Consider the following 23,815-nt stretch of genomic DNA (forward strand, 5'->3'; position numbering starts at 1 on the left):
CCTGAAAATCAGGGTGTTACAACTCTACCCTCCTTAAAGAAATTTCGGTCTCGAAATTTTACCTGATCCAAACAGTTGAGGGTACTGTTGACGCATCGTCTCCTCTGTCTCCCAAGTAACTTCTTCTTTGCCATGGTTTCTCCAAAGTATCTTCACAGATGGGACTGACTTTCTTCTCAGCACCTTGACGTTGCGATCAAGTATCTGTACAGGTTCTTCTTCGAAGGTCAAATCCGACTATACCTTAATTTCTGCAACTGGCAAGATATGAGTAGGGTCAGAACGATATCGCCTTAGCATGGACACATGAAAGACGTCGTGAATATGATCCAGCTCTGGAGGTAACTTTAGCTGATAAGCCACCGGCCCTATCCGCTTAAGGATCCGATAAGGCCCCGATGAACTGTGGACTCAACTTGCCCTTCTTACCAAACCTCAAAATCTTCTTCCACGGCAAAACCTTCTAAAAAGACCATGTCCCCTACAGCATACTCAATATCCTTACGCTTTAGGTTAGCATAAGACTTTTGTCGATCCGCTGCCTCCTTTAGCCGATTCCTGATCACCTTAACTTTGTCTTCAGTATCTGCTACCAACTCTGGTCCAAATACTTGCCTTTCCCCCAACTCTGCCCAACAAGTAGGCGAACGACACCTTCGCCCATACAGTGCCTCGTAAGGAGCCATCTAAATACTTACTTGGTAACTGTTATTATACGCGAACTCCGTCAATGGCAAGTAATCCTTCCAACTGCCCTTAAAATCAATAACACAACCTCTCAACATGTCTTCTAGGATCTGAATGACCCCCTCTGACTGCCCATCCGACTGAGGGTGGAAAGCCGTACTAAAGCCCAATCGCGTTCCCAACGCTCATGCAACTTCTGCCAAAACTGAGATGTAAACCTAGGGTCTCGGTCAGAAATTATCGATACTGGCACCCCATGCAACCGCACTATCTCTGCCACATACAACTTGGCCAACCTCTAAAATGAGTAATCGACTTAGACAGGTATGACATGGGCAGATTTCGTCAACCTATCCATAATCACCCAAACTGAGTCCTTCTTTGAAGGTGTCAATGGCAGACCACTCACAAAATCCATGGTTATCCTTTCTCATTTCCAAAGTGGTATCTTCACTGGTTGTAACAATCCTGAAGGCAGTTGATGCTCAGCCTTTACTTGTTGACACGTTAAACATTTTCCCACAAATTCGGTCACTTCTCACTTAAGCCCAGGCCACCAATATAGCTCTCGCAAGTCTCGGTACATCTTACTCCCTCCTGGATGCATAGCACAAGGTCCATTATGAGCCTCTCTCAGGATCATCAGCCTCAAGCCAGAGTCCTTTGGCATACAAATTCTTCCTCGAAAACAAAGAACCCCATCACCATTTAGTCCAAATTCTGGATTCTCCCCTTTCTCAGCTTGCTGCAACCGAGAAACCAACGACTCATCCACCAACTGTTGCTTCTTAATCTGCTCCACCCAAGTCGGTCTCACTTGTAATTCTGCTAATAAACTTCCATCGTCAAACAAGCTTAAACGAGCAAACATTGTCCTCAATTCCTCCACAGTCCTTCGACTTAACGCATCAGCCACGACAATTGCCTTACCCGGATGGTATTCAATCGAACAGTCATAGTCCTTTAACAACTCTATCCACCTTCGTTGCCTAAGATTCAGCTCCTTTTGAGTCAACAAGTACTTAAGACTCTTATGATCCGTATAGATAATGCATCTTTCCCCATACAAGTAGTGCCTCCATATCTTAAGTGCAAAGATCACCACTGCCAACTCCAAGTCATGAGTAGGATAGTTTACCTCATGAGACTTAAGCTGTCGTGAAGCATAAGCGACCACTTTACCCTCTTGCATCAACACGCAGCCCAAACCTACATGTGACATGTCACTGTACACAGTGAAATCCTTACCAGACTCTGGCTGAATCAACACCGGTGCCTCAGTCAGAACCTTCTTTAACTTCTCTAAGGCCTCTTGCTGCTTACTTGTCCAAACAAACGGTGATCCCTTCCTTATATGTTTCGTTAACGGCGCTGCCAACACAGAAAATCCTTCCACAAATCTTCGATAATAACTTGCCAACCCCAGAAAACTCCATATTTCTGTTACTGACCTTGGTGGCTTCCACTCCAGAATTACCTCAATCTTCCGAGGGTCTACCATGATCCCCTCAGTAGACACAACATGCCCCAAGAAAGTTACTTCATTCAACCAAAACTCGCACTTACTGAACTTTCCATAGAGTTGCTTTTCCCTCAGCACTTGCAGCACAATACGAAGATGTTCATCATGCTTCTCTTCCGTTTCTGAGTACACTAAGATATCATCGATAAAACCGACTACGAACTGATCCAAGTACGGTTAAAATACTCGATTCATCAAATCCATAAATGCTGTCGGTGCATTAGCCAAACCAAAGGGCATAACCAAAAACTCGTAATGACCATATCAAGTTCTGAATGTCGTCTTATGAATATCCTATTCTTTGACTCTCAACTGATGATATCCTGACCGAAGGTCAACCTTAAAAAATACCGAGGGTCCTCTCAGTTGGTTGAACAGATCATCGATTCTTGGCAAAGAATACTTGTTCTTGATCGTCAGTTTGTTCAACTGCTGATAGTCAATACACATCCGCATGGTCCCATCTTTCTTCTTTATGAACAACACCAGTTCGCCCCACGGAGAAACACTTGGTCTTATAAACCCTCTACCAACAGTTCCTGGATCTGAGCTTTTAGTTCCACCAACTCCTTTGGTGCCATCCGATAAGGTGCAATGAACACTGGAGCCGTTCCAGGTAACAAGTCGATTCCGAACTCGACTTCTCTGTTCGGAGGTAGTCCAGGAAGTTCCTCCGAAAATACATCTTGAAATTCTTTGATGGTCCTAACTGACTCCATAGTTATCCCCTCAGGTTCAACTTGACTCACAAATGCTAAAAACACCTCACAACCTTTCCGAATCAACTTCTCAATCCTTAAAGCTGAGACAACATTGGACAAATAGTTCCTTCGCTCCCCTATGACCATTATCTCCTCATCCTTGGCAGTTCTTAACACCATTCTCTTAACAGCACAATCCAACGTCGCCCTATGCTTAGTTAGCCAGTCTATTCCCAAAATAAGATCAAAATGCCCAAATGGCAGCTCCATCAAATCTCCTACAAATATCCTATCTTGTGTCTCTAAGGGCACCTCCCTAAAGAGTTCATCTACCTTAACCGAGTGTCCTAAAGGACTTATCACCGATACCCCACTCACAGTCTCCTCAAGAAGCTCACCCAACGCCTCAGATACATTACAGGCAACATACGAATGAGTGGAACCCACATCACTCAAAGTAGTGTAAGGCGTGCTATGAATGAAGGACGTACCGGTTATAACATCAGGAGCATCACCCTCCTCACGACGCCATGCAGCATAAACCAACGCCGACTGTCGAGCTTCAACATGTCCAGTACCCCTGCAGGTGCCCCACGTCCACGTCCATTAGCATTACCACCCCTACTTTGCCCACGGCCTCTCTGTGGTGGTAGTCTTCCTCGCGGCTGTTGGACACCTCTTTGCTCTGCATCTTGATCCTGAGCTGCTCTCCGAGGACACTCTCTAAACTTATGTTCCTTTGACCCACATCGAAAACATGCCCCAGTTCATTTCCAGCACTCCCCCATATGTACTCTGCTACAGTCCTTACAAGCCTGCGGTCTAAAGGTATTCACAGGAACTGCTCGAATCGGTTTCTTCATTTTAGCTCTTTTAGCATTCCTATTTGCAGCACCCGAGGGTCTAAAATCCCTCCTAAATCTGGGTTGATCCCTCTCACGATTCTGCCGTTCAGTTCGTTTTACTTCCTCGGCTATCTTAGCTTTCTCTAATGCAGCGAAATCACGCTTCCTCTGTGGAGCTATCAGCACCCTAAGTTCATCGCGGAGGCCATCCTCGAACCGAACACTGTGCTCATATTCGGTCGTAACTATCCCACTAGCATATTGACTAAGCCTCAAGAATTCCACCTCATACTCCGCAACAGTCTTATTTCCCTGAGTCAGATTCAAAAATTCCTTTCGATGGGCATTCACATAACTAGCTCCAACATACCTCCCCTTAAAAGCAGTCTTGAATAGTTCCCAGGTTACTCGTTCGATCGGGGTACTCTTCCTTACAGTGATCCACCACCGGTATGCCTCATCTCGTAGTAACGACACGACCCCTTCAGCTTTTGCTCTACAGAGCAATCTAGGTCATCCATAATCCGCTCTGTTGCCTCTAGCCAATATTCAGCCACATTTGGGGCTACTCCAGATACGCCCCTAAAAACCTCCGCTCCGTTAGCCCGGAGTCGCTCAGAGATAGATCCCCTATTTGCTGTCCTGGTACTAGCTCTAGCAACCCTTTCCAAAACCCTTAATATTGCTTTGGACAAAGCATCGTCCCCCGTAGCCCAATCATATGACCTAGTCTCAGTTGCCTGTGGCACGAATGCCTCCTCAGCTGGCCTATGTCCTGAGGATAAAAATTCAGCTTACACCCTTCTGCGACCACGTCCGCGGCCTCGTCCACGAGTTCCTCTTGTACTCATATCGAATTATCTGATTACGAATTTTATGACATTAGTTTAATATTTCAATTGTTTATTACGAGATGTCTTATGGAAATATAGCAGTTCAAGGATTATTTTCGCAACGTCGTAACCTAGCTATAGTCTTAATCCTATCGTTTTACAGCTCTACCCTATCTAAAGTATCATAATACGGTCTCAGTTCTATCCATAGCATCATATCAATATCACATGACGTAAAAGAAAGTATACTTACAGACTTGGTGCCGGGGATTCAGTGTGCCACTTCTTTCTCCAAACCATTTAAAACAAACAAAACAAAAAAAAAACATGTATTTGGTCACAGAAAATAGAAATTCTTAAAAATTGATTTAAAATACCTTTTTTTTGAAATTTTTGATTTTTGACCCGTTAAAAACCCACAACCGACTTGTTGCAACCCAGGCTCTGATACCACTAATTGTAACACCTCAAAGCCGGCCCAGGCGTTATGGCTGAATCTGACATGTCACTTTGAAGTCTTTAAGAAAACCCAAGCCTCTTCCAATGCCCTTCTTAGTGTTTTAAAATATGGTTTTTACTAAAGTGAATGGAAGCTGAGCACCAGGTAGGTATCCAAAACAGAGGAGGTGAGCCATGAAGGCTGCTTAAGTACCCAGCTCTCGATTGGATCTAATCCTAGACATACTCACAACCATTGCCACACTTTGGCGCGAGATTAGGTTTTGTATGAAAATCGAGTTGCAATTCATTTAAATAGTTGTTTTGATTAACCGATTGATTGTATCGTTGCGTTATTTTAGAACGAGTATCATTTTGAAAACGCACCCTAAGTCTAGCCATTTTAGATTAATAACAGTAAACCATAGAGTATAAAATAAAATAATCCCAAAAAAATAAATAAAAAGGCCTTATTACAACCCAAAACCAAATAATAATAATAACTACGATAAAACTTGAAAAAAACCAGTTACTTATTGCAAAGTTCAAAAACGATCAGCATGGCCACTCTGAATCCCCTCCGCTCCAAGTCTCCACATCAAGGCTCACCTGCAAGGTTAAGGAAGGGGGGCTGAGTTTGGAAACTCAGTGTGCAACAAGCCCCTTTCAGAGCCCAAACTAATCTCAGCATACTGGGCCTAAGCCCAAATTCAGTCTCAACATATACTAGGCTGAAGCCTTTCATAATTCATAACACTGGGCCGAAGCCTTTTCAAAATTCATATCACTGGGGCGAAGCCTTTACTATAAGCGGTATGGCCCATAGGCCCATTTCAATATCACATGTAATATTAATGAATGTATGCAAGCCCATTTGGGGAGACTACTCAACCCACCATCCGCTACACTCCACCCGTACCAACCAAGCTCTCCATGTGGGGAATAACTCAACCCACCCAACCAAACTCTCCACTGGCAGCATAGCTGCTTTATCATAACTAGAGGCCTAGCCTCTTTTAATAACTGGGGCAAAGCCCTTTTTGATAAACTGGGGCAAAGCCCTTTTTGGTAAACTAGGGCAAAGCCCTTTTTGCACTTCCTACATTTATATCAAACCCAACCCATGCATATATTGAGTATATCATGTGCACCTCATAACATATCATGGGCATATCATGTCATATCATGTATATCAAAATCTCATGCATCATATTCATAATTAAACCCTAGGGGTATAATGGTCATTTTTACCTAGGGCAAAACAGTCATTTTTCATATTTTAAGGGTAATTTCAGAATTTTCCAAATATTACAGGTTTTCCACGCTTATTAACAATTATCAAATTCCAAGTGTTTAAACTATGATTTTAACGCTGTTTTAACAAAATCGGGCTTTTGGGCCCAAAACCCCCAATGGGCCCTACGAATGCCAATTTAGCCCACTAAGCCCTCTTAACCCAAATTTTACAACAGTACTCACCGTGTTAACATGCAACTTTTTCCAATTTTCATTATCTATCAATTTTACCCAAATGGCCCAAAGGCCCATTGGGCCCAATTCTAGCCCCTTGAGGCCTAACTTACCAACGTGCACAAAATTTACTCTCTTACCTGTTCCATTGATCCCAACACCGACCATGTCGTATCTATCGCATCTAAAACCACATGCAAAATCTCAAGTTTCCAAAATGCTGGATTTAAGCATTTCGACTTTTCAGCGAATATTAATCTAAGATCTTACGGGGGTTATTACACACCTGCTTTGTGAAGTTCACTAACAAAGTCTCCCACGACAACCTACAATTAAACATCACCATACTTAGTTTGCAGTTCAAGCAATCAAACCTAAAGTCCACCTTACCATATTCGGCTTAGGAATCCCTAATAGCCATAGATCCCTTACCTTCACAGGGTCCGATGACTCGATTCAAGCTTATCCAAAACTGATACTCCAAGCCTTGCTGCTCCTCCAAAGTTATCTATTTTACTACACAAACCATACAGGTCAAAAGGAAATGCCCCCATAAGTCCTATGCTTCAAATCGACAACCTCCCTAAACCATAGGGGGGTTTCGGCTTTTCTCAACATTTACCACTAAAACGGTTTGGAAAACGAGTACTTATCAGATGAAGGGATCGATCACCACAAATAAGGAGAACAAAAAAGATGCTGGTCTAAAAGCATACGGCACAACCAACCTTCAAAGGTTTCAGTTCTTGTGATGATTCGGTAAGGGGGATGAAAAGAAAGGAAGTAGTAGATGAAAAGAAAGGGAGTATTGGTTTGGTTTTGGCAATAAAAGAGAAAGAAACTGGATGAAGAGAGTGGTGTTTTCGGCTAGAGAGGAAAAGGGAAGAAAAGAATGACTCTATGGTGTTTAACAGAAGAAAATCGGCACAACTACAGCCTCTAATGCTGAAATACTACCCTCAAAATCCCCAAGTCGATCTCTCCTCCTTAATCCCCACTATTCGGCCAAATCTATGCCTCCCTTCAAATCCCTAAAATCTCTCCCCTTATCACTCCTTAATTCAAGCATTCAACTGATTCAAACTCTCTCCAACAGAGTTCCATTCGGCTTCAAACTTCTGCATGCTCAAGGCATAAAAATAACAACACAGTTGCCAGCTTAGTGAATCGAACCTTGGCCTTCCCCCAACCACTTACATACCACCTTTATAGCTCCCTAGTGGCATCACTTAGCCACTTTTCCAGGGGCTCTCTTGTGTTACATTTTACCCACATCTTTTAATAAGGCCACCTACCCAATGCCCCTAACTCCTTAAGTCCAAAATTCAAAAATTCTACAGGTTTTGGCCAACACATGGGCCTTCCATAAGCCCATTTACATACTCCAATTAGGGATTTCACAACCAAATACCAAACTTTACAAAATTTACCAAAATCTCGAGAATACGAAAATCTCAAAAATCAGGGTGTTACAAGTCTCCAAAACTGAACTCTGAGTGTTGAGAGTCCACAAACGACACCAATGCTCCCACTAAATTTGAATTCCCCTATTTCCTCCTAAAATCCCTTCTGTTCACAAACCTCAACAACCGAAAGTCCCCCTTTTCACTCCCCAAATTTAGCTAACAACAACCCCATTCAAATTTGTTCAAACTCTAGGTGTTTTGGTCAAACACAACTTTCTTCCATGGCCACCAACAAAAATAATCCCCATTTGCACAAGTAAGGATTCGAACCTCAAACCACTAGTACACTCCACACGCCAGTATCCACTAGACCAGCAGGCCCATTCTGTCATGTTTTTACCAAAATAAACTTATAACCCTACTGGCCAAAGATAGGGGTTTTATCCTTAAAAAGCAAAATTTTGTGGAAGCTAGGACTTGAACCCATGACTTCCCAGACACTTCCAGAGCACACAACCACTAAGCCAAACACTCAATTGTGTCACTTCCTTGCACAATTAAATATTTATGTGTAGTCTCCTAACTGCACCCCTGCTCAAAACCTAATACTTCTAGGCCCAAATTCGGGGTATTACAGTTGCACAGGTAAGGACACGGGCTGGGACAGTATGCATGTATATGAATGGTTCATGATGTGGTTAAGTTATTGATTGATATAAAGTTTAAAGGTTTTTAATTGTACGGTAATACTTTGTAACCCTAATCTGACGACGAAGATGGGTTATAGGTGTTATAGTATTAGCAATAAGTTTACTAGTGTTTCAGCATTGCAGTATACGCCAAAAAATATGGTAAAAGGTTTGCCAGATTTATTACAAGTTAGGTTCGCCAATTGGTTTGGTGAGTTGGTGAACGCCAATTGAGTTGTGAACTGGGGTTTGCCAGTCAAAGTCAAGTCAAACTCAAATTAAGAAATAAAGATATTGTGTATCTAAGAATACTTTTCATGCAAGTAACATTCTTCTACACCACTAGGGTTCCTAAGTCTAGTAGGGTATCCTAGGATCACTAAGTCACTTAGTGCCTATAAATAAGCCTTTCATCCATGATAATTCTCTCTTCGATATTCTGTTTTGAAGTCTTTATTCTGAACCAAGTTTGTAACAACCAAGCCAGACCATCTACCAGCAAGGATAAAGGCAAAGCTAAACTTGTTTAAATCCTCAAGCTTTTTCAGTGAGTGGTTAAGAATTGTCATAAGTGTGCTAAATTATCATCCTTTCAGTATGAATGCTCAAGGTTCGTAATTTGCATGTGAACTGTTATGTTTCCAAGAATAAATTTTTTCTACAAGATCTGTTTTTAAGCTTTGACACTGTTTTAAAACATGTTTCCAAATTATGTTTTCAATCTAAGTTTTAAAGATATGTTTTACGTGTGCTCTTATACGAGCCTATGTTTTAAAGTATGTTTTTCAAAGTACGATTTTATAAGCTATGTTATGCGAGTTCTATGTGATAAGTTTATATGCGTGCTCCTTTGGAAGCCCTTATGTTGGATACATTGGTATACCAAAGGATTGTGAGTACTCACCAATAAGTTCTATGATTTAGGTGTTGAGGCCCTAGGACATGTAGAGAGATAAGGGAATGTCGAGCTACACTCCATTCAATGGGACATGTCTGTAAACAAGAGAGTGTTTAGATTTATGTTACACTTATGGGACATGTTAAAGACTCTTTGAGTCATTCTGAGGCGTTATAAAGAGATCTGCATATTCCATAGATTCTGATAAGATAAGTATGTTAAGACAAGTGTGAGAATATATTTTATGTTCTTCAGCCATTCTGATAAGACAAGTATGTGAGCATGTTTCATGCTATCCATTTTCAAACAAGAACAAGCCAAGTTTTTAAGTAATATTTTCAGTAAGTACATGCAAAACTATTTTTACAAACTTATGTTTTCTGACAAGCAGCTTATAAATTCGCAGTAAATTAAACAAAAAAATAGAATCTCATTTCCTATGTACAAAAGTTAAGTGGAAGAAAACGTAAGCGGAAGAAGTCTTTACCCCAAGACGGGTTGATTAGTCAATCTAGCTTGAAGCGGGCTCAAAAGATCAACCGTATAGAGTTTTCACTATCCTTTGTATGGATTCCCATAACCTAGCACACGATACGATTTTCTTTAGACTAAGTTTTCTCTCTGTTTTAAAATCTATTTTACAAGCATATGCTATTGATTCCTAATTATTCACCGAGTTCGCAATGAACTCACTCACGCCTATCTTACTTCATAGGTAAGTAGGTCACAGATGGCATTAGCAAGGTAGATGACTTGGTGAGCTCATCCCTGAATAGATATTGGCAAACTTTGGAAATAGATGATAAGGTTTTATTTATGTGGGTTTAGACTTATTATAATTTAATTATGTTATTGAAACAATTTTTTTGAAATTTTAAGTTTATTTCAATTCGATGAACCTTAAGTAAAACCTTTGTTATATATAATTCTTCTCAACATGAATAAAGTTTTATGTTTTTTTTATTTTTCCTTGCATGAATACCATGTGGTTTTCTTTCAACTTTGTCATAGTATGTATTAAATATCACATGTGTGCCAGTTTTATTGCAAAGTAATATTTTTTTTGAACCCTTCCATGAATAACCCTTGTGTGAATGACTTCTCTGTTTGCAAAGCCTGTATTGCATGTGAACTTAGTATTTTATGGGCGAACCTAGAAAGTATGTAAATTGTAGTTACCTTGTGAACCCGTATTATTATGTGAGTTCATGCCTTGTGTTTTTATGTGTACAATGTGTATTACTTTGGTATGCGAACCTATGTGTGGGCTCATGCTTTAATGCGATATCGCGAACTCATATGATATTCTGTTAAGTGAACCTATGCTATGTATCATATGCAAACCACAGTTGTTGTGTGAACCTTATAAATAACTCGCATGTTTTACTTTCTATGTTTGATAGTATTCCGCTACATTGTTATAACTTAACACGTTATTTGTTGTGAGTAAGTGGTGTGTTGGAGGTTAGGTTGGAAGTTAATAAAGAGTCACTTTAGTGGCTAATGTAATTCACCAGTTTCAGATCGAACCTACTCAGTCGGGTTTGGGTGTTACAATTTTGCCTTATTAGTGTCATCTATTTGTAGGGAGAAGAAGTGAAACCCTTATTGAATTAGTAAAAGTCTATTTAATACAAAAACAATCTCCTAGTGAAACCCTTGTTATTCTATATTATGATCCGACCATATAATATCACTTAGTATTAGTTTAAACATTAGACAACCAGTGAGTCAATATTTACTTTTATTTTGCTATGCATGCAAAAACCACATGATGACATTATACAAATTATATTAATGTAATCCATGAATTATTTTATTAACCAATCCATTTGAAAAAATTACAAGTTTACTAAAATCATTCATGAATTACATTAATACCCTTTTATATATTGTACTCAAATGGTTTTGCATGTAAAGTAAAATAGAAGCAAATATTAACTCATTTATTGTCAATGTTTAACTAATACTAAGTGGCATTACATAGTGAGATGGAAAATTGATTGTCTACTTATATTAGTAGATGAACTTAAACATGTCCTTAGTCTAATTGAAAATAAGCAAACCGGTTTAAAGACTAATATGCCATCCATTAAGTCTAACTGGGGAGATGTCTTGTCTTGGGCATTGGAGCGGATGACTCTAAAAGATAAAAACATATATGTAACTGGCTGGACTGATAGTACATTGGACTAAACTCAAGCACAATAAATCCTGAATTCGTTATAGAGTTATTCATTTATAAGTTTAAAATGTGACATACTTTAATCTTTAGTGAATGATGAACTATGTATGCATGACTTATATACTTTAATGTAAGTAAAAGCTTGAGTTCAAATAGATAACGAACCGAAAGTTGGTGCATTGGGTATACGACTTCTATAGTATGTATTCACAATAGTGGAATTCATTGCTTGAGACATGGGTAAATGATATCCTCTCATTGGCGTTACGTGATAGATAAAATGTAAACGTGGCCATGGGTCATTTGTCTTTGTGATGAATGACTTAATTACTATTTGATAGTAATTGACTTTTCATGAAATAGTATGTTATGATCATATTAGGAGAGCGAACTTATCCTAAAGAAATTAAAGATATCCTATAAGGGTAACACACTTATGACAGTGTCACTGGACAAGTATTGATCGAGTTACTTTCGTAACGGTATGTCATTAGGAAGAGCTTTGTCACGATACTATAGTGGAATGACTTCGTGACTAAATGAGTTTATAATTAATAAGAGAAAAGCTAGAACTTAATTATAAATAATTTGAGCCCTAATCACATATGTCCAATTGGTTGCTCCGTTAGCTCATTACAATCGGAAATAAATTGCAATTTAAATCAAATGAACAAAAATGGATAGAAATGGTAAAGTTAGAGAAATGAGAAGCATTCAAAAACGAATGTAGTTTTCTCTCTGGGTATGAAAATGAGCTAAGAATTAATTTATGGTTTTTCAATTATTATTTAATCAATTAATTAAATAAATGAAGTTCTAAAATAAAATTAAATTAATTAGTTCTTGTGAATTCATTGAATTAGAAAATTTAAATATATTTTCTTATAAATTCTTTTACAATAAAATTGTCATGATTTTAACGTAATTAAAATTGAGTTTAGAAAATTATTTAATTCAAAAATTAATTAATTAATAAATAATATTTATTTTGAGAAATAAAAAAGCATATATTATGTTAGATTAAATTATAAGGTCATGTTTGATTGGAGGGAGTAGGAATAGGTTACAGCCCGACTCGGCAGCCCACTTCCAAACCCATCCAAACCCATGTTTGGTTGGTTGTAATGGCTTATTATGTCTGCTTTGAAAACAGCCTTATTCCGTGAAAAGTCAGCATCCCTAAATTCTTCCCTCACCACCAAATAGCAATTCAACGCAAGTGGAAACTCTTTTTTTTTCCCCATTTCCAATTTTTACCTCTCACTTTTTTGAAACCATCCTCCTTAATTCCTTGCTTGGTTGATTTCTTCTTTTTCTTTTCCTTTTCATTAGAATCACTTCATTTGGTGGGTTCCAAGTTTACTGCAACTGAAAGCTAAACCAAGGTTTCTAACTCTCTTTTGCTCTCATACTGCCTTAATGTTTGCTAAAGTTATCACTGATTTTTTTCCCTGTTGACCCATTAGGTTCAAGAAATTGTAGTTTTTTCTGCTTCAATTTTGATTTTGAGTGGTCATTTTCATTCTTTACCATGTTAGTTTGGTTGCTTTACTTTGATGGGTTTATGTTATTGGATTAATTTTTATGGATTTATGTATTTTAATTAACTTGAAAGTTTCGAGTAGAGATCTATTTCTTGGTCCATATTAGAATTTTTAAATCTTTCTTTAAGATTTTTAAAGCTTTCTCTTTGCTCATTTTCTAGTTTTTGAAAGATTCAGCCCAAAATTTTCAAGATTCCAAAACTCTAATGCAAGCCAAATTGAAATCAAGTTAAAAAGCCATGTTTTCTACTTTAGAAAATCCATCAATTTTGGTCACTGATGTTTCGATGATGGCTGCAACTTTTCTTTGATTTTTATATTTTCTTGGTTTCTTGGTCTACAAAAAAGGGGGGAATTGGGTCTACAACAATAAGGTTAATTAGTTATTACTTTTTGTTTAGTTTTAGTTTAAGTATACTTTTAAGTTTTATTTGTAATTTTATCTACAATATTTAGATTTAGCCTTAAAATTTTAGAATTGTTCATCAGTTAACTGTCAAGCAATCAAAAAAGAAAAGAAAAATACTACTAAAATATCATAATATTAATATTCAAATTCAAATTCAAATTTTAATATCTGCAAAATTTTTTATTTTTGTACTAAAAAAAGATTTGTCATTTGAATCAAAATCCCTACCATCCTCTATCTTGATCAAGCAAATTTATATATCGGCTAAGCACATCTTCAATTCTACAAAGAGTTGAAAAAAAAAACATGATAAACATGAACATAATAGTTGTAATTCAATGGGGTGTGATTAGTAAGGGGTACCTTTTCTTGCCTGAAAAATGACTAACACGACTAGATGGTGAGAATATGATAAGAGCAATTTCGATGTTGCAAATGATGGAAAGCTCGTAAGCTTTCTTGACTAGTCCATTTCTACGTTTGGAGGAAGGTGGCTTGTCGGTTGGTATCATTCTCGATCCTTTTAATTTGAAGTTTAACACTACCCATGACAAAAGGGAAAAGAGAATAAATGAGCAGTATGTTTAGTTTTGGTATAAGGAATTGTAGGATACTTTGGTTAATATTTTATAAGAATATCAATAGATGCAGTGGTAAGATACTTTGATGTTTATAATGAGGATTTACTTTGATTCTTCTATGTTTTTAGGAATTACTTTGATTTTTGTAATGAGGAATTACTTGTTTAGTTGTAAACTATTACTTTGATGTTTACTTGTTGCTTTTAAGTATTTTAAGTAATTCCAAAAGTATACATTTAGTAATTTTATTTCCTTTTTTGATTGTTTGACAGTTAACTTATGAACAATTCTAAGATTTTAAGGTTAAATCTAAATATTGTAGATAAAATTGGAATGATGAAACTTTAAAATGTTATTAAGCTTTCATCTATTCTTTTTCTTCTTTTATGTTTTAAATGTTATTGATTAAGAATAATATCTTGGAGTTAGATCCTCCAATACTCTATCTGCTTAATTTTTGGTGAGTTTTTGGGAGCTTTATTTCTACTTTTTATTTTTTTTAGCATCTTTTACTATAGAAGTAGGGAAGAAAATCTTGATGTATTGACTTGAGTGAAAATATGCTTAGTGAAAAAAAATGTGATTCTTTAATTTTCACAAACATGTTTGACCTTTTTTTCTATTGCTTTCCAGGTAGTGTTCTTGGCAATTGAAACCATTGATTTGGCAGTAGACTTGAAGATTTGGACTTTGCTCAGTCTTTTTCTGCACAATAAGTGGTTTACATTCAACTTGATTGATATTTGAACTACTTGTAACATATTTCCTTCACTGTAGTTTTTAATAATTGAATTAATTTTTTCGAAATTTTTGATTTTCCATCTCAACAATACTATCTTTAAAGTTTGAACTCGAATTTCTTCTTAGAAGTATAATGCACATTATAATTACACCCAACTCTTATTAGTAAATTCAATTCAATCCCCTTTTTTTTTACAAAATTCAATCTCTTTTTAATCCTTATTTGTGACATATCTCAATTCCATTATTTAAATTTTGTTTTATTATTTAAATTTTATTTTATCCATATTATAAATATTTTTATTTTAAATAATATTATTTTAGAATATCTATAATTAATTAGCATATTTCTTAAATAATACATATTCACACATCCTTCATGATTTTTTTTATTTTGGATATACATATACCACAACAATTAAACAACGATGAATACCATAAAATAGCATATAATTATACCATGATGAACATAAAATCTAGGGATAATCCACACATATCATATTAATGTTTAAATATTAATATATTTGATAATTTTCTATCATATTTACACAATTTAGCAACAACAAAATATACAACATCCATTCATGGATAGCCAACTCTATAATAGAAACTATCTCAAAAACATAGCCCAACAATCAAAATCAGAGACTTAATTGAGTAATTGGTGTAGAAGCAATAGAGTAATCATGGTTCAAATTGGCATCGTATATTTTTTTGTTAATGTATGAACATTATGTTTGGATGTAAAATAAAATTATCAAGCTATTTATTACGTCTAATCTTTTGCTTTTTAGTTTAAAAGATAATTAAATTATTTGTTTCGCTAATCATATTTTAGCACATTAAATATGCATTGTAATTTAAAAATAATCAAGTAAGTTATATATTATTTTTCTAATATTATATATTATGATTTTTATTAATTCATATTTTAATAATAATTATACTAAAATGTTATTAAATTATATATCATTTTATTAAATTGTATTTAATAATAATATTAAAATATGATTAAATTATTTATTATTTTTATTAAGTTATATTTAATAATAATCTTATTAAAATTTAATAACAATAATAATAATCATTTACTTAAAAAATTTAGGCTAAGGGCATTTTGGTCATTTAAATCTTTTTCCTTATACTATTACAATATCTATTCCATTCAACCAAAGGCAAAAATACTATTACAGTTCTATTTCATTCTATTTAATCAAACAACTGAATTATTTATTAGAGCTTTATTCCATTACAGCCCTATTACATTCCCCCTAATCAAACGTGGTGTAAAGTGTTGGGTTAAAAATTCAAGAAGCATATATAATTGGACTCAATACATTAGAGGTACGAATCCTCATCATAATACATATGAGGGGAAACACACCCTATTAGCCCCTCTCTCTTAGTTCAAATAGGAAGTTTTTCAATGAAAATTAACTTACACTAATTCAAAAAAGATTTCACTTCTTCCTGTAAATAGATGGCACTGGTAGGGCTAAATAAACAATAAGTTTTACAAAACTTTGAGATATTATTATTCTACCCGAAAATAGTAAGAAATTATTTCTAAATATAAATTTTATTTTCCAAAATAACAATTCTATCAGTTTCCATTTAAGAGAGATTTGTTTGCCCACTGAAAATAAAATAAATAATTTTTTATTTTGTATTTGATTCAAATTTGTTCAATACCACACTAAAAGCAGTTTGTGGTACGAGAACAATGGAGAAGATCATTCAGTTGAAAGCAGAAAACAACAAAGATTAATAGGCGAAAAGTTGTAACTTAATTATAAATTATTTAAGCTCTAATGACATATGTCCAATTGGCCCCTCCATTAATGCGTTGAAACCAAAAATGAATTGCATGTTCAATCAAATGAACAGAAATTGATAGAAATGATGAAGTTAGAGAAATAAAAAGCATTCGAAAATGAAGGTGATTTTTTCACTAAATGCAAATGGCCTAGAAAATTAACTTATGGTTTTTGAATTATTAATTAATTAATTAATTAATTGAAATTGAAAATGAAATTAAATTAATTGATCATTGTGAACCCGTTGAAAGTAGAATTATTAAATATATTTTCTCATAATTTTTTACGTTTAAGTTAATTTATGATGTTTATTTTGAAAAATAAAAAAAAACATGTATCATGTTGGATTGAATTATAAAGCGTTAAATTATAAGTTCAGAAAGCACTTATAATTAGATTAGATACAAAAGAGACCCAAAAGCCCCTAATGTTAATACATGGCACAAAAAACCATAATATATTTAACTAGGGTTGTCACCCCTCTCTCTCTCTTAGTTGAATTAGGATTTTGTTTTTCTATTTAAATAAACTTCAACTAATTCAACAAGGGTTTCACTCTTTTTATAAATAGATAGTACCGATAGAGCTAAACACACAACTTTGAAATATTATTATTTTTTTCCAAAAACTAGTGAGAATTTCTTTTTTAAGTAAAAATTTTATTTTTGAAATAACAATTATATCGATTCATATTAAAGAGAGAATTTCGCTTTCCTATTGAAACCAAAGTAAATAATTTCTGGTTCTATATTTGAATCGAATTCATTCGAGACTACATTTGAAGCAGTTTGTAGTATGATAATAGCGAAGAAGGCCACTCGGTTGAAAGTCAAGAACGACAAGAATCCATCCAGCCAAAAACACAAGTGTGCATTCGAAAAAAAGATTATTGCTATAATTATTACAAATAACACAGTTTTCAAATTTTTAATTTTTCGCTGTGCAAAAAAGCTTGTTTTCAAACTGAATTTTTTTTTCAACAATAACATCTCCTATCTATACTCGTCATAGGGATAGGTAAAGGGTATTACACTTAAAAAAAGAGTACTTACTTTGAAATTATTATTATTTATTTAGAAAACTACAAAATTTATGGGAGAGGAGAAAGAGATTGACCAACTTAAAATTGCATGAACCAACATCTATGGGTGTCTATGACTTGAAGTCGAGACCCATGAAAGTCGAGTTCCTCCTCCATCAAGTCAAATTTATATTTGTACCAGTAAAGTACAATATTTCGGGCTAGTTTAGCAATGTTTTTAAAAAGTACTTACGAAAAGTGTTGTGAAAATGTACTTTTGAAAACTTTGATTTAAAATTTGAGTCTTTTATTACTGCTGTCAAAAAGTACTTCTGAGAAATAAAATATCCATTTTAGACATGTTATTATCAAGTAACAAATATACATTTAAATAATATTTAAATTAATTAATATTATTATAGTTTAGTAAGAATATAAAAAATTATTGTAACTTGTTAATATTTTAATATATGAAATATAAATTTTAAATATTTTTAGCAATAAATATTAATTATTGATAAAATTTAATTAGAATATATAAATTATATATTAAATATTTAAATATAATCATTAAATATTTGTAATTAGTATTATAAAAATATTTTTAAATTAATAATTTTAACACATTTATAATTAAGCATCAAGAGAAAAAAATTTAACTTCTTCTTTCCGAATTATTTTTCAAAAGTTAAAATTTTAACCAAAAACAAATTATTTAACACAATTTTTTTTGAAGCTAAGAGTAATTTTTTTAAACACAACTAAACATACTTTTTTTCACTTAAAAACCTGAAAAGTAGTCCGAATGACTTAGTAGCATGATTGTGGAATTCATAATAACATTTTTTCACCATTACAAATGATTGGATAATACATTTGACACATATTATTACATTAGATGTAGTGAATCAACTTATTTCGAGTTTATTTAAACATCCAATCAAAAAGTAAACTTTTTTTTTTTGAATTCTCTAGGACGTTTAAATGTATATAATTGAATTTCATGAGTTTCGATTGTCTCGTCTCATTTCTTATCTCAAAAGCAATTAGAACTGCAAATTGGGACTTTCAAAGTGTTTTTATTAAATATTTTATTTTATTTTTATATTCATTTTATTGTAAAAATTCAGTATTAATAAAATTTATTCAAATAAAATATTATATAAGATTTTATTCAAATAAACATATATTTTTATTTTAATTAAAATCAATCGAGAATTTTTTACTAATGTAAATTATTTAGTTGATTATTTTATTAAATTAACTATATATATATATATTTACGTTAATGAATAAATAAATTTTAATGCAATGAACTAAAACAAATTTATAACTTTTTGAATAATTTTAAATTTTAATTCACCATAATATCAATTATTTTTAAATTTAATATTTTAAAGAATTATAATATCAACTGTTTACAATTATTTTAAAATCGAATTAATAATAAAACCAATCAACCCATCAATTTTCGGTTCAACCACTAATTTCGATTGAACCACTGATCCAATCGGTTCAAATATTTAAAATAATTAATTTTAAAAAATATAATTAAGTATAAAAGGAGAAAAGTAAAAAAAAAAGTATGAAACATAAAATAATAGAATAGACAAAAAAAGTAATAAATCACAAAGCCTTCCAAGTTTTTCTTGTCAGTAAAATAGTTGTTCCTTCAATAAAGAGAAAAAAAAACCTGAACATACAAGCGTAAATCAATTAATTAGACTTGTCCAAATATCGAATAACTCGCCTTACCTAAATTCAATTCAAAAAATAAAAGTATTTTTGAAATTAAAATTTAATTATAAAAATATAAAATAACAATTAAAATATATTTTAAATATTTTATTAATTTTTCAAAAGTAAAATGAAATTTTTAACAGCTCAGTACGACTCGTATGATGCAGAAGCTTTTATTTTATTATAATATTTTATTATTTCAATTTTATTTTATAATTTTTATTTTAAGTATTAGATATATCACAGACGGCTAGGGTTATTAGTTATGTTTAGGATTTAAACCTAAGGCTAGGAATAAAACTTTGTTTGCGAATGAGAACTTATATAAATAAGTTGTATTATTATAAAGAAACTAGACCGTACCATATTTGCCATTCGTTTGTTCAGCACTAATTTATTTGGTGACTGCTGTTTTCTCCCCTACACCACATCATATTAAACCACTATAAAAGTCAACTGCAAATGGAAATACTTTTAAATTTTAAAATATCAAACATGATTAAATTATTATAAGAGTACCAACCGTATTTTGCAAAATATTCTTCTAAAATAACAAACTTTTAAAGCCAACTTTTACACCAAAGACATGAACATACCTTGTTCCTCCATGTTTATCTGATCTCCAACCAGCAACGGGTGTTGTAGTGAAGCCTCCATAACAGAGGCAGGGCAGAAATTTGATTATTCCTTAATTCCATTTCCGGAATGTAAAAGATGCTGGTATAGTGCTCAAACACCTTAGTGAACTTATGACGCGGCAACAATGGTTTCCGTAGATTATGTGCATTGTGACGTTTTGGTATATTCAGGAAGGGCAATGAATTGACTCATCAGAATTGTATTCGGAAAACAAATCATCATCTGAATCTACTTCAGAATCAAGACCATTTCCACCACCTTTATGACCTTGAACAATCTTTAATGGGTCCTTGTGACCTATATAGGCAGTTTTCTTGTATAAGCCCCTGCTTCTGTCCCGAAATCCTTTTCTCATCATGCTTGCAAATCTTTCCCTAATATCAACAAGGGGGTGCCTCTGAATAATCCGTTGGCAATCATAAGCTTCCCTAAGAACAACAGTTTGAGTATCGGACATCTTGGAAATGTAAAAGATGCCGGGATGGCGCTCAAACACCTTAGTAAACTTCTGAGGCAATGACAAAGGTTTTCGTAAATTACTCACATTTTTACGTTCTGTCTTCTTCTGTATGGTAAGGTGAAAGAGTTCATGAAACACGCCCACAATTCTCTTCTCCGACACATCAGTGCGTGGATCCAAGTGAGAGGCATCGGCATAAGGTGAAGTATATGGTAATTTCTGCCATTCTTTTAACCATCCCATGCACTTTCTCTTCAATCCAAAACCCCTTGTAAACCCTATAGGAAAGGCTAAACAGTTATTTTTCAAATCTTCTTCTGTTTGCTGGGCAACATTCTTCTCCAACTGGGAGACAGCAAGTGTATCATCCCATGATAAAAGTTTCAAACCAATGCGATCATCAGGAAGGCGAAACAAAGAAAATAAATCAGCATAAATTGGAATCAAGTTATCGACGTAACAGTAAGGCAACCCCAAGTCCCATTTCAGCTGGTCAATAGTCTGTAAAGGAAGGATCCTATCCTTGGTAAGCATCAACAATTTGCAAAGCCTGTCAATCAAATCAATCATATTATCCCGGATAACACCAAGTTCTTCATGGTAAAGATTTAAGGCTTCAAGGGTCAACTCAAAGCAAGGAACATGAGTGCCAGCACTGTCAAACACATAAGATTCATGAAAGATGGTGGGATATCTCCTGATAAAAGTGGATAGCTTAAGATCATGGGGTAGACCCAGTTGACCGCGATGCCGTGAAAGATGGTAAATGGGGAGACAAAAGTCTGGAGCAGAGGAGAGGATGGACACAAGATTGCAAGCAGCTCTTAAATCTCTTTCACCGGCAATAACAGCATCTAAGGCTTTATCTTTAACCCATTTGAGCTTAATATTAACTAAACTGAAACTCTGCTGGTAATTAAATCCCCTTCTCAACCCACATGAAAAGCCAAACACTTTACCTTTTCCACACAAAAACCAGTAACTCATTTCCTTAAAAAAAAAAATTACGGGCTACCAAGTGCACCAATTAGCAGCATCTACAGAGACAGAGAAAAGCCCAAATTAAGTTTTTCGTTAATTCTACATGAACTGAACTATAAAATGACTGAATAAGGAGAGGGGATGGGGGGAGGGTAATTGTATTGAGGCAATTTATCGAACAGATAAAGTGCAAAAATACTACAATCTAAAAATACATTACCTTAACGAAGCTGAGCTGAATTCGAACAAGAAAAGCCCCGACCATGTAATGTGTAGTCGATCAAAAGCTAAAGAGAGAAAAGGTTGGCGAGATAATGTTTTGATTATATGCTTCGCGGGGCATTATTTAACTTGAAAAAGCAAACTACCTCGATCAAGAAAGATTCAAATGGTTGAAAGCCAATCATGAAAACAATCGAAAATGAAAGCTGTTTGAGAAATCTGAATTGGTTTCGGAAGAAATGATGGAGGACAACGAAGTGAAAAGGCACACAGCAAGAATCCCACCATGGATTGGGAACTGGGCCCTTTACTCCAGTTTTTAATTTTAGATGATAAACTAGTTTATATCTCCTTCTTCTTCTCCTTCTTCTTCTTCTTTTTTATTTTTTTTATTTTTTAGGGTTTTAGGGTTTTAAAGAGAAAATTAATTAAATTAGGGTTCAAGTTAATTAGGTAAATTAACTATTAATTAAAAAATAAATTAAATTAGGGTTTAAGATTTTAGGGTTAATTAATTAAATTATGTTTTAGTTTTCCAAAAATAATTGTGTTTAGGGTTTTGTAAAAAATATATTAGTAATATAAATTTTTTTCTACAATAGTATTTGAAAAAATAATTTTGAGAAGACGTTTCTAAACAAATAATGTCGAAAACACTTCAAGCAGGATGTACTGTCAGCAAAATTATTGAAAAAAACTTCTACGTGGACACTCTTTTTCTACAGTAGTATTTGAAAAAATAATTTTAAGAAGATGTTTCTGAACAAATAGTGTCCAAAATGTTCAAGCAGGATGCACTGTCAGCAAAATTACTGAAAAAAGCTCCTACGTGGAAGCTCTTTTTCTACAGTAGTATCTAAAAAAATAACTTTGAGAAGATGTTTATAAACAAATACTGTCCAAAACGCTTCAAGAAGGATGCATTGTCAGCAAAATTACTGAAAAAAGCTCTCAAGTGGACACTCTTTTTCTACAGTAGTATCTGAAAAAATAATTTTGAGAAGATGTTTCTGAACAAATAGTGTCCAAAACGCTTCAAGCAGGATGCACTGTCAGCAAAATTACTGAAAAAAGCTCTCACGTGGACGCTCTTTTTCTACAGTAGTTCCTATCTGGCCTTAGACTATAAATGAGCCAAATTTCATTCTTAGGTTGCATAAGTTACAGCAAGAGAAATTGAGGCTAAAGTAGAATAGAAACTGAAGATGAGTGAACGTATTAGTGCTGTTATTTACTATGATGGTGAGGTTCGTGACACTGAGAACGGCGTTGTTTTTTTATCGGAGAACACAGCGCGACTGGTTTTTAACAAGAACATAGATTTGACAGAACTTCGTAAAAGAATTAGGCATAAAATCTTTGGAACAACGCCAATGAAAGTTTTGTCTATTACGTATCGATTTTATGCTTCGGTTGATCCTGTGAAATATGACTCATTCGCCATCAAAGGTCCTCGTAGGTTGGAGGCAACGGTGCAGACTCATCTTACTAGTGGATCACCCTATTTTAAATTATATGTACAATTTTTATCGTCAAATGATGCATTTGCGACTTCAACATTTACTATTGTTCAAGAGGAATACACGACCCCTACCAGACACTCCGTTAGTGGGAGGCAGAACACGAAAGTGCCTATGTTTGGTAGCAGTATGGAATACACAACTCTTGCACGCCACTCGGTTAGTGGATGGAACATGCACCTCGGTGGGTCGATGTTCGATGCTGGAAATACGTACTGGGGAATGACATCAACTTCTAGTGGTTGGCAATCTACATCTAATTGGGGACGTTATGAAACGTCTACAAAAAGGGATGATGTAGTCATTACCATGCCCACCAACGAGGAGACCTCATTCGTTGTAGATGATGATGGGTCGAATGATGAGTTTGATGTGGATCCACTTTGAGAACCCAGTTCGATGGTACAGAAGTTGTATTATTTTCTGAACCGAAGCCTGTTCTAACCATACCTGAAGATGTTGAAGG

The 23,815-nt window shown here is 34.5% G+C and overlaps 1 protein-coding gene across 1 annotated transcript; it reads right to left on the bottom strand.

The window, feature by feature from the left end:
- Positions 1–19,999: 19,999 nt before the first annotated feature.
- Positions 20,000–22,226, bottom strand: LOC108477509 (protein WHAT'S THIS FACTOR 9, mitochondrial). The gene is made up of 3 exons (XM_053026166.1): positions 21,976–22,226; positions 21,828–21,894; positions 20,000–21,663 (listed from the first exon to the last, which is right to left on the bottom strand). The coding sequence occupies exon 3, from the start codon at positions 21,611–21,613 to the stop codon at positions 20,333–20,335; it is 1,281 nt and encodes a 426-aa protein (XP_052882126.1). The 5' UTR covers positions 21,614–21,663; positions 21,828–21,894; positions 21,976–22,226; the 3' UTR covers positions 20,000–20,332.
- Positions 22,227–23,815: the final 1,589 nt, after the last annotated feature.

This window comes from Gossypium arboreum, chromosome 3 (assembly GCF_025698485.1).
Source record: "Gossypium arboreum isolate Shixiya-1 chromosome 3, ASM2569848v2, whole genome shotgun sequence".
NCBI lineage: Eukaryota > Viridiplantae > Streptophyta > Magnoliopsida > Malvales > Malvaceae > Gossypium > Gossypium arboreum.